The sequence below is a fragment of the Heterodontus francisci genome, chromosome 19, assembly GCF_036365525.1.
Source record: "Heterodontus francisci isolate sHetFra1 chromosome 19, sHetFra1.hap1, whole genome shotgun sequence".
NCBI classification, from domain to species: Eukaryota; Metazoa; Chordata; class Chondrichthyes; order Heterodontiformes; family Heterodontidae; genus Heterodontus; species Heterodontus francisci.
Window position 1 is genome coordinate 70937109 of NC_090389.1, and position 12710 is coordinate 70949818.

The window sequence follows — 12710 nt, forward strand, 5'->3', positions numbered from 1 at the left end:
AAATAAGCTTTGAGGGCTATGGGGATAGAGTGGGGGAATGGGACTGACTGGATTGCTCTCGCAGAGAGCTATCATAGACTTGACGGGCCAAATGGCAGCCTCTTATGCTGTAATGACTCTTTGACTCTATCTTGTAGCATATGCACGATATGTTTTTGTAAGATTCCTGTTCTGTGGATTCTGGATTTCAGACTGGAGCATAGTATGTACCTCCCAGTTATCGTGAGCTGGAGAAGCCTGTCTTTGGCCTCCTTATCTCGAGAGACAATGGGTAAGCGCCTGGAGGTGGTCAGTGGTGTGTGGAGCAGCGCCTGGAGTGGCTATAAAGGCCAATTCTAGAGTGACAGGCTCTTCCACAGGTGCTGCAGAAAAATTTGTTTGTCGGAGCTGTTACACAGTTGGCTCTCCCCTTGCGCTTTTGTCTTTTTTCCTGCCAACTGCTAAGTCTCTTCAACTCGCCACACTTTAGCCCCGCCTTTATGACTGCCCGCCAGCTCTGGCGAATGCTGGCAACTGACTCCCACGACTTGTGATCAATGTCACAGGACTTCATGTCGCGTTTGCAGGCGTCTTTGAAGCGGAGAATGGACAGCCGGTGGGTCTGATACCAGTGGCGAGCTTGCTGTACAATGTGTCTTTGGGAATCCTGCCATCTTCCATGCGACTCACATGGCCAAGCCATTTCAGGCGCCGCTGACTCAGTAGTGTGTATAAGCTGGGGATGTTGGCCACCTCGAGGACGTCTGTGTTGGAGATACGGTCCTGCCACCTGATGCCAAGTATTCTCCGGAGGCAGCGAAGATGGAATGAATTGAGACGTCGCTCTTGGCTGACATACGTTGTCCAGGCCTCGCAGCCATAGAGCAAGGTACTGAGGATACAGGCTTGATACACTCGGACTTTTGTGTTCCGTGTCAGTGCGCCATTTTCCCACACTCTCTTGGCCAGTCTGGACATAGCAGTGGAAGCCTTTCCCATGCGCTTGTTGATTTCTGCATGTAGAGACAGGTTACTGGCGACAGTTGAGCCCAGGTAGGTGAACTCTTGAACCACTTCCAGAGCGTGGTCGCCAATATTGATGGATGGAGCATTTCTGACGTCCTGCCCCATGATGTTCGTTTTCTTGAGGCTGATGGTTAGGCCAAATTCATTGCAGGCAGCCGCAAACCTGTCGATGAAACTCTGCAGGCACTCTTCAGTGTGAGATGTTAAAGCAGCATCGTCAGCAAAGAGGAGTTCCCTGATGAAGACTTTCCATACTTTGGACTTCGCTCTTAGACGGGCAATCTGCCCCCTGATCTTGTGTGGAGGAAAATTTCTCCTTCAGAAGACTTGAACGCATGTGAAAGCAGCAGGGAGAAGAAAATCCCAAAGAGTGTGGGTGCGAGAACACAGCCCTGTTTCACGCCACTCAGGATAGGAAAGGGGTCTGATGAGGTGCCGCCATGATGAATTGTGCCTTTCATATTGTCATGGAATGAGGTGATGATACTGAGTAGCTTTGGTGGACATCCAATCTTTTCTAGTAGTCTGAAGAGACCACGTCTGCTGACGAGGTCAAAGGCTTTGGTGAGATCAATGAAAGCAATGTAGAGGGGATCTGTTCGCGGCATTTCTCCTGTATCTGACAAAGGGAGAACAGCATGTCAACGGTCGATATCTCTGCACGAAAGCCACACTGTGCCTCAGGGTAGACGCGCTCGGCCAGCTTCTGGAGCCTGTTTAAAGCGACTTGAGCAAAGACTTTCCCCACTATGCTGAGCAGGGAGATTCCACGGTCGTTGTTGCAGTCACCGCGGTCACCTTTGTTTTTATAGAGGGTGATGATATTGGCATCGCGCATGTCCTGCGGTACTGCTCCCTCGTCCCAGCACAGACATAGCAGTTCATGTAGTGCTGAAAGTATAGCAGGCGTGGCACTCTTGATTTTTTTCAGGAGTAATGCTGTCCTTCCCAGGGGTTTTTCCGCTGGCTAGAGAATCAATGGCATCACTGAGTTCTGATTTTGTTGGCTGTACGCCCAGCTAATCCATGACTGGTAAAGGCTGGGCTGCATTGAGGGCAGTCTCAGTGACGACATTCTCCCTGGAGTACAGTTCTAGGTAGTGCTCAACCCAGCGGTCCATTTGTTTGTGTTGGTCAGTGATTATGTCCCCTAATTTAGATTTGAGGGGGGGGCGATCCTCTTGATGGTTGGCCCAAAAGCTCTCTTAATGCCATCATACATTCCTCTGATGTTTCCGGTGTCTGAGGCCAGCTGAATAAGACTACATAGGTGTTGCCAGTAGTCATTTGCGCAGCGCCTGGCTGTTCTTTGTGCAGTGCTTCTGGCTGTTTTAAGTGCCACGGATGTTAACTCGCTGGGGGCTTTCTTGTAGTTCAACAGTGCAGTGCGCTTAGCGGCTATGACAGGTTCCAGCTCTTCATTGAGATTGAAACCAGTTTGCATTACTCTTCGCACGTTTGCCGCAGGTGGTCAAAGCTGACTCATAGATGGCGTCTCTGACGTGGGCCCACTCTGCATCCCCTGTGGGAATGTTTTGAAGGGCTGTTACAAGTGAATTTAGAAATTTTTGTAACAGCTGTGGATGAGAAATTCTGTTCGTGTTGATGCGCGGGTGGCCCTTCTGCTTGGAATGATGCAACTTCTTTGGTCTGAGTCTAACCTTGCTGCACACCAGGGAATGGTCGGTGTCGCAGTCCACACTGTGGAAGCTGCGTGTGATTTGAACACTGTTTAAGGAGGCTCGCCTTGTGACGATGAGGTCTAGCTGGTGCCAACGACGCGATCTTGGGTGCCTCCATGAAACCTGGTGACACGGTTTACTGTGAAAGAACGAGTTGGTAATGCAGAGTTTATGATAGGTACACAACTCAAGCAGTCTCTGCCCGTTCTCATTCATCCTTCCAACGCCATAGCGCCCAAGGCAGGAGGGCCATGAGTCATGGTCAGCCCCAACCCTGGCATTAAAAGTCCCCCAGCAGGAACAGGTGTTCGGTGTTGGGGATGCTGCTAATGTTATGGAGTTCCTCGTAGAACTGGTCTTTAGCTTCAGGTGGGGAGCAGAGTGTTGGAGCATAGATGCTGAGTAGGTGTACTGGACCAGAGATGGTGAGCAGTCAGATGGACAGTCTGCGTTCCGAGCCATTTGAGGGAGGCGCTATCATGCTGAGCAAGAAGTTTCTGATGGCGAAGCCTACTCCATGCTGTCTTGGTTCTTCAGGATCCCTGCCCTGCCAGAAGAAGGTGTAGTCTTGCTCTGCTAGAGATCCACTCGCGGGGAGGCGTGTCTCCTGAAGTGCTGCAATGTCCACATTGAGTCTACTGAGCTCGTTGTTAATGATGGCGGTCTTCCGAGAATCGTTGATTTGTGTAAGGTCTTCCGACAGGCCAGGACACATAGTTCTGACGTTCCAGCTTATTTTCTCAATAGCAAGTATTGAAAATATATGTCTGAAATTTCCACAACCAAATGCTACCAATTTTATTGAACCACAAGCACCTAAAGGCGTAATCTATCGTAACACCATACAGTATTAACACACAAGTTCCAAGCATACCTCTGCCATCATTTGTTCACACTGCCAAACTTATTTTACATTCCCTCTCCTACAGTTAAAAGTTGAACTGACCCTGACTGACGACACAAGCTGTGATGAGCTGCCATAACACTGTGCTTACCTCTGGCCCCAGCGTGGTGTGTGAGATATGGCGTTTGACTAATGGTTGCTGCTGCCCCCTTCATTTACAAGAATAGTCTGTTGGTCTCCATTAATAACAGACTAAAGGTCTAGCATGGCCATCATGGCGGAACTCCACTACCCTCTTTGGTGGGGGTGGGAGCTGCTCGTTTCATTGGTTTTGGGATTGAGGCCAATGTTCCTGTCTCTGGACAGGAGGGGCAGACAGTGTGGTACTGCCGCCATTTGTTTGTTTGACCAGTAGAAGTTCCAGTGATGTCTTTGCTGGTGTCAATACTAGCCAATAGTTTGCCTATTTTAGCTTCCATCGCTCCCAGGGAGGAAGGTTTCTAATGACTAGGTCCTGAATGTGGTGGAGGGAGCCCTGGAGCCTGTCTGCAATCTTTTATGAAATATCCTGCCTTTCCACACAAAGGCTGAAGTGTGCAGGAAGTTCTTAAAAAACAAAACTGTATGTAATTAACTCCCGCATTGCAATTTGGCAACCAGAAGTTAACTGCTTCTGGCTTGTGAAACTGTCGGGGGTGGTGGTGGAGTTGATCACAGAATAACAGTTTGCAGAACTTGTTTTGTTACTTTTTAAAACTCTTTCGTGTATTTAATACCTTTATTTGAATCCACATCACACATCTTTAATGTACAACGTCTAAAGCCAATTTTCTCTGAACTCACCAATTCCTGGGGGTGCAGTCTTAAATTGAAAAAAAACATTCAACAACCATTCACACTTCCAAGCTTCTTAAAGACGTTGATTCCTGTAATGGTATATGAACTCAGAAAATACCAAATTTATCCTGATAATCCCAAATTGTGCATCGAGGGATTATTCACACAATTTGCATTGCTAGCTGTCGACAGTGCAAGTCCACAGAAAACCAATTCCATAACTTAATCAAACGCTTGTGGATTACTCCAAATCCATTCAAAACAGAAAACAGCAGCAGTTTCTGCTAAACAAGTTATCTGTTAACATCACCATTAAATTTCAGGATCATGCAACTAGCAGCTTCTTGCTTTTTAAATAAAAACAAAATGCTGAAAAGGCTTTCTTTCTCACAACAATTTTAACATCGCAGTGGGCTTTTAACTTGTTCTTTTTCTAAACCCCTTTGTTATATGTCAAGTGCCCCACTCAGGTTTTTTTAATGAAACTCATTTAGAACATTAATGTGCTGAGAAATGCCTTAAATTGACTTTAGTATTAACTCTGCTCCCTCCTGTACAATCTCGTGGTAAAATTTTCAGAAGCAGTGGCAGTCATTGACTGTATCTGATCCACCTCATTCCAGTAGGATTTTTACCTGGTTCCAGACAATCTTATCTATTTTTTTCCTGACCGAAGAACTATCGGGTTCTGCTCATCTGCTAAAACTACTCACTATTCCAGGAGCATCCTGGAATAGGAAGATAGGAGCAGGAGTAGAGTATTCAGCCCATCGAGCTGCTCCACCATTCAATACGATCATGGCTGATCATCCACTTCAATGCCTTTTTCCCACACTATCCCCATATCCCTTTGTTATTGGTATTTAGAAATCTGTCAATGTCTACTTTAAACATACTCAATGACTGAGTTTCCACAGCCCTCTGGGATAGAGAATTCCAAAGATTCACAACCCTCCGAGTAAAGACATTTTTCCTCATCCCTGTCCTAAGTGACTTCTCCCTTATTTTGAAAATGTCCCCTTGTTCTAGACTCCTCAACCAGGGGGAGCATCTTGCCTGCACTTTACTTGTCTATCCCTTTAAGTATTTTGTAGGTTTCAATGAGATCACCCCTCATTCTTCACAATTCTAGAGAATACAGGCCCAGTTTCCCCAATCTCTCTTCATAGGACAGTCCCGCTATCCCGGGAATAAGTCTGGTGAACCTTCATTGTACTCCCGCTATGGCAATGATATCCTTCCTAAGGTAAGGGGATCAAAACTGCACACAGTAGTCCTGGTGCAGTCTAACCAAGGATCTATACAATTGAAGCAAGACTTCACTACTCCTGTACTCAAATCCTCTTGCGATAAAGGCTAACATACCATTAGCCTTCATAATTGGTTGCTGCACCTGCATGTTTGCTTTCAGCAACTTATTGACAAGGACACCCAGGTCCCTTTGTACATCTACACTTTCTAATCTCTTACCATTTAAGAAAGAATTAAGAAGGAACTTCTTCACCCAGAGGGTTGTTAATCTATGGAATTCCTTGCCCAGTGAAGTAGTTGACGCTTCTTCAGTAAATGTTTTTAAAGCTAAGGTAGATATCTTTTTGAACAATAAAGGAATTAAGGGATACGGTGAGAGCGCGGGTAAGTGGATCTGAGTCCACGAAAAGATCAGCCATGATCTTATTGAATGGCGGAGCAGGCTCGAGGGGCCGGACAGCCTACTCCTGCTCCTAGTTCTTATGATTTTATGAAATACTCCACATCTGTTCCTCCGACCAAAATGGATAACCTCATATTTTTCTACATTATATTCCTTCTGTCGTGTTCTTGTCGACTCAGTAAGTCTGTCCAAATCCCCTTGAAGCCGCTTTGCATCTTCCTCACAATGCACATTCCCATCTAGTTTTGCGTCATCTGCGAACTTGGAAATATTACATTTGGTCCTCACATCCAAATCACTGATATATATTGTGAACAGCTGGGTCCTAAGCGGTCCTGCACTAGTCACAGTGTGCCAACACGAGAATGCCCCGTTTATTCCTACTCTGTTTTCTGCCTGTCAACCAATCCTTAATCCATGCCAGTATATTATCTCCTATCCCATGTGCTTTAATTTTGCAACAGTTCGTCAAACATGATTTCCCATTCATAAATCCATGTTGACTATGCCCAATCAGATAATTATTATCCAAGTGTCCATTTATCACATCCTTACTACTGATGTAAGGCTAACAGGTATGTATTTCCATGTTTTTTCTCTCTCCCTCCCTTCTTAAATAGTTGGGTAACATTTGCTACCTTCCAATCTGCAGGAACAGTTGCAGAATCTACAGAATTTTGGGAGATAATCCACTATCTCCATAGCTACCTCTTTCAACATTCTGGGATGTAGACTATCAGATCCTGGGGACTTATCAACCTTCAGCAAATTTATCCAATGCAACCTTCTTACCAATACTAATTTCCTTCAATTCCTCATTCTTCCTATTCCCTTGGATCTCTAATTCTGGGCGATTTCTTGTACCTTTCTCTGAAGACAGACACAAAGTAAGCATTTAGCTTCTCTGTCATTTCTCTATTCCTCATTATAAAATCTCCTGACTCTGCCTGTAATGGACACACATTTGTCTTGGCCAAACATTTCCTTTTTACAATAAAAGCAAAATACTGTGGATGCTGGAAATCCGAAATAAACACAACTTCCTTTTTACATACCTATAGAAGCTTTTACAGTCCGTTTTTATTGTTTTTGCGAGTATACATTCATATTCAATTCTCCCTTTCTTTATCAGTTTCTTGGTCCTCCTTTGCTGTATTCAAAAATCCTTCCAATCCTCAGGTTTACTAATGTAAAGATAACCCTCAGCTTCTTTCCACTATTGCAAACTGTTTTCTTAAACCTCTCTTCCCTCCACCCTCATCTCCAAGAATAAGTGACGAGATCGTGGTCATGCCCTCTCCGAGCTCATCTAGTCATAGAGTTATACAGCACAGAAACAGGCCTTTCGGCCCACCGTGTCCATGCCGGCCATCAAGCCTATCCATTCTAATCCCATTTTCCAGCACTTGGCCCATAGCCTTGTATGCCATGGCGTTTCAAGTGCTCATCTAAATACCTCTTAAATGTCGTCAGGGTTCTTGCCTCTACCACACCTTCAGGCAGTGTGTTCCAGATTCCAACCACCCTCTGGGTGAAAAAAAAATTCCTCAAATCCCCTCTAAACCTTTTGCCCCTTATTTTAAATCTATGCCGCCTGGTTATTGGCACCTCTACTAAGGGAAAATGTTTTTTCCTATCTATACCCCTCATAATTTTGTATACCTCAAACAGGTCCCCCTTCAGCCTTCTCTGCTCTAAGGAAAATAACCCTAGCCTATCCAGTCTCTCTTCATAGCTGAAATGCTCCAGCCCAGACAACATCCTGGTTAATCTCCTCTGCACCCTCTCCACTGCAATCACATCCTTCCTGTAGTGTAGGGACCAGAGCTGTACACAGTACTCCAGCGGTGGCCTAACTAGCGTTTTGTTCATGAGACCCACCTCAGCCCTCGGCCCTGTTCCCAGTAACATGCTGACTGCTCAATTTACTGTCCTGGTCCCCAGGATAGCTGATATAGTTAACACTTCTCTCTCACCAGGTATTGCCCCACCCTCCTTTAAATCTGCCGCCTTCACCGCTCTCCTCAAAAAAAACTCTTGACCCCATCATCCTTGCAAACTACCACCCCATCTCCAAACTCCCTTTCCTGTCCAGAGTCTTTAAATGTGTTGTCGCCTCACAAATCCATGCCCATCTTTCCCAGAATTCCATGTTTGAATCCCTCCAATCAGTTTTGTGTCCCGGTCACAGTACTGAAACAGCTCTGATCAAAGTCACAAATAACATCCTATGTGAAGTGACAAAGGTAAACTAATCCTCCTCAGCCTGAATGCAGCCTTTGATATGGTTGACCACAGCATCCTCCGCCAACACCTCTCCACTGTCCTCCAGCTATTGGGACTGCAGTCGCCTGGTTCAATTCTTATTTATCTAATCTTAGCCAGAGTATCGCTTGCAATGGCTTCTCTTCCTGCTACCGCACAATTACCTTTGGTGTCACGCAAGGCTCTGTCCTTGGCTCCCTCCTATTTCTCATCTAGCCCCTCGGTGACAACACCCAACTTTACCTCACCACCACCTCTCCACTGCCTCAGACTGCTTGTCTGGTTGAATAGAAATTGCCTCCAGTTAAGTATTGGGAAGGCCAAAGCCATTGTCTATGATTCCCACTACAAACTCTATTCCCTAGTTACTGACTCCATCTCTATTTCCCAGCAACTGTCTGCAATTAAACCAGACTTTTCGCAACCTTATCGTTTTTGACCCAAGGTGAGCTTCTGACCACATATCCACACCATTGCCAAGACTGCCTGTTTCCGCCTCTGTAATATTGCTCGACTTTGTTCCTGCCTCTGCTGCTGAAACCCTTATTCATACCTTTGTTACCTCTAGATCTGACCATTCCAGTGCACTCCTGGCTGACCTCCCACGATCTGCTCTCTGTAAATGTGAGGTCATCCAAAACTTTACTGCCCGTGTCCTTAATTGCATCAAGTCCTGTTCACCTATCACCCCTGTGCTCGCTGAACCATGTTGCTCCTGGTCAAGCAATGCCTCAATCTTAACATTCTCATCCTTGTTTTCAGAACCTTCCATGGCCTTGCCCCTCCCTATCTCTGTAATCTCCAGTCCCACAACCCTTCAAGGTATCTGCGCTCATTTAATTCTGGCCTCTTGAGCATCCCTGATTTTAATCGCTCCACCACTGTGGTTGTGTCTTCAGTTGTATAGGTCCTCAGCTCTGGAATTCCCTCCCTAAACTTCTCTCACTCTCTCTCCTTTAAGACGCTCCTTATAACATAGATTTCTGTCCAAGCTATTGAGCATCTGCTCTAATATCGCCTTATGTGGCTTAGTGTCTAATTTTGCTTTATAATGATCCTATGAAGCACCTTGGGATGTTTTATGTTAAAGGCGCTATATAAGTACAAGTAGTTGGATGGCAATCTCAACCTCTTTAAGTTTTTCCCCCTCATCAGTTGTAATTGCAGAAATCAGATCACTCATTCAGATCTCCTCCAATTGCTTAAGCAAAGCTTTCTTTACCTTAGTCGAATTGGTCACCTTTGGTGTCTTTTCCCTTTTGGATCCAGCTCCCATGTGGAGATGGTCAGTCTCCCATGCTGGAGTTTTAACCCAAACAACTTCCCCGAGCTAGGTGACTATATGAGTTGAGGACTGTGCAACTAGTCTCGTAGTTTCCTCAGCCACGAGCACATCATAGCGCTGCCAAACCTTTTGTACTCGTTTTACTTTCTTCCGATTTAATTACTACTCACACGTGTTTGTGTTCTTTAACCTGTGTCTTGCTGCATAGTTGTTGCCATGGGTTGTAGATGGTCTCAGGGCTCCTCCAGAACTAGACCTTGATGGTTCAGGTTTCACTTCTTCCATCCAGTGTCAACCACCCCCATTTTTCAAAAAGCTGCAAGTTCAGTTCAGGGCTAGGTCGCCAGTGTTGAGTTATACATTAATTATGAAGTTGAATTAAGTGTGAATCTTAAACGCCAGAGTTTTTTTGTTTCGTCTTTAACTTCACGCTGAGCTTAATAGACAGTACAATCCAGTGTTGTCACGCATTCTTCAGATTTGGATGCCCTTCAGCTATTACACATCTTATTTAAAAATTATCATCATGTTCCGTGAACTGGCATTTATTGTCATCCCTAGTTTCCCTGAGAAGGTGCTAATAGACAATCTGCTTGAATCACTGCAGTAGCAGTTTGGACCAAGTGTAGCTTGCGAGGCCATATCAGAGGGCTACTGAAAGTTGACCATGTTGCTGAGGGATTGGAGTGACATATATAGGTGAAACTGGGTAAGGTTGTCTGGTTTCCTTCCCTGAAAGACGTTCGATAATTTGGGCTTTGATGATCCAACCACTTCATAGTGCCTTTTATTATTGCCAGGTTTTATCAAATTCTCAAACTGCCATAAGATTTGAACATTCCATCTCCAGATTATTAGTCCAAACCTGTTGTTTGCTCGTTCAGTAACAAAACCACTCGAGTACTGTAACCAAGTATTGCATGGGAACAGAATAAAGCACTGGGACTTTGTTCACATGAACAGAGTTGGGATTGGTCAGTGTGTGCTTTACTTAACGGCTTTGTAATCTGTGCTTCACTAACTATTGCCTGGAATCGTAGTTGGCTATCACCAAAATTTCATGAGTTCTATTTTTAGATAACTGCAGAACTGATAACTCCTCTTTCTAATGTCCAGCTGAAATACTTCATGTGGTTATTTAAAACAGAGGTATGAGAAGTCTTCCTTTGAAAAAAATATATACTATCTCATTTATATTAAATCTTATTTCAGAACTAGCTTTGGAAGAGCTTTGTTCCCATGAGCCCGAAGCAGAGTATCAGGAACTAGAAACTGATGGACCTTAAAGCACCATATACAGGAATGAAAAAGACTTGATCAATTTCATGTATTTGTGCATACTTGAATACATCCATTCGTAGTCTGATTTAACTGAGCTGATATTTTTCAAAGTTATTTTCACTGCATAATTTAAATGTCAGGAAAATCATAATGAATTGGTTTTAATGGACTAGTTTGGAGGGTTTCATAAATGAAATAGATGCAACTATTTGTGTGTATTTCACCAGTCAAGTGAGAATGAAAAATTTAGTGGTTAGTAACTGCATCGACGTATCTCACAGCTATCATTGTCAGCAACAGTCATTAAATGCCATCTTTTACAGTTTTAAAATGAGGATGTACAACTACTTTTTATACACTGACCATACAATAGAACTTTGTGGTTTATTAACACTGGGCTATGTAACCCAAGAGTGTAGCAAGAGAAATACCTTAAAGTATGACTGTCAGATCGTTTTTTTCGGTAAACTACTGAACTTCAGCTGCATGTCTGTTTTATATGCATTTTTAAATATTCAAAAATTTGCACAGGTATGCATTTTTGCTTGTGATTTATCATGGAAACTGAGGTATTGAAGTGCTATATTTTCAGATTCCACGATGCAGTGCTCTGCAGGCTGAGTTCAGAATATTTAGCAGATAGCATATAACAAAAATTGAAAATGTTCAAAATGCACCATCTGTGGAACGTGAAAGTAAGTCAATGTTTCAGGCCTTTGTCAGAGTAGAAACGTTATTTTTTTTGCTATCTCCACAGATGCTGCCTGACCTCAGTGTTTCCAGCATTTTCTGTTTTTTTTTAAACTTTTTTTTTGTGTGTGTGTGCGTGCGCGTGCGTCCAGTTACAATTTCATCCGCTAATGACTTGGGTGACTGATCCGAAAAACTCCGAAGATGAAATACCATCAATTGAGTGTTCATTCTTGTGGAATAACAATGTTTAATCTGTAAGACTGTTCAGTATGATAACTGAATTCATGCTTTTGTGCTGGCAAAATGTGGGGGATCACTGCAACTTCAGAGATGTAAAATATTTTCTGAACTATTTGTATAGTTTTGTTTTCTTTACAATAAATGTAAAATTACAAACATTCTGTTGTGATTTTTGCTTTGCATTTCTCTTTCAATGTAGAATACACTTTCCCAGTCCTTTAACAACTACAAGAAAAAAATTGTCTTATAACAATTTTTTTTTAAATTGCTTATCCAGGATTATCTTCTGCAGAATAGCAAATTAAAAAGGAAATCTAGAGGTTACAAAGGTAATGCAAAATAGCCATGTTTCTGTAATAGGAGTAATTTTTCAACTATTTTTAAATGTCATAAATGCAGTAAAATAATTTTAATCACATTGGTCGTGTTAATTAGGCTCATCAGTTATATTTTCATTTTGGTGGTCTATGCTATATTGCCTTTAAACCTGACAACTGACACAGTTGGAAATTAAATGGCTCCAAGCTTTTAAGATATCATTGGCCTCCTCCTGTTGTATTTCGTTCATTCAACCCATTGTGCCTTTGCTGACACTCTGAAACAGCTACCAATTAGTCCCACTCCCCTGCTCTTTCCCCATAGTCCTGATATTTTTTTTTTCCCTATTCACGTACAGGTCCACAGGTCACTGAAAGTGGCAACGCAGGTGGATAAGGTAGTCAAGAAGGCATACAGCATGCTTGCCTTCATCGGTCGGGGCATAGAGTATAAAAATTGGCAAGTCATGCTGCAGCTGTACAGAACTTTAGTTAGGCCACACTTAGAATATTGTGTGCAATTCTGGTCGCCACACTACCAGAAGGACGTGGAGGCTTTGGAGAGGGTACAGAAGAGGTTTACCAGGATGTTGCCTTGTCTGGAGGG

At 43.6% G+C, this 12710-nt stretch overlaps 1 protein-coding gene across 5 annotated transcripts in view; it reads left to right on the forward strand.

The window, feature by feature from the left end:
* The window catches only part of atrip (ATR interacting protein), a 50412-nt gene extending 38470 nt beyond the window's left edge, over nt 1–11942 (forward strand). For all 5 annotated transcript variants that reach the window (XM_068051894.1, XM_068051898.1, XM_068051896.1 and 2 more), the window contains one exon: nt 10785–11942. In XM_068051894.1, the coding sequence (XP_067907995.1) occupies nt 10785–10858 (74 nt within the window). In that variant the 3' untranslated portion in view covers nt 10859–11942. The remainder of the gene's footprint in view (nt 1–10784) is intronic.
* The last annotated feature ends 768 nt before the right edge of the window (nt 11943–12710 follow it).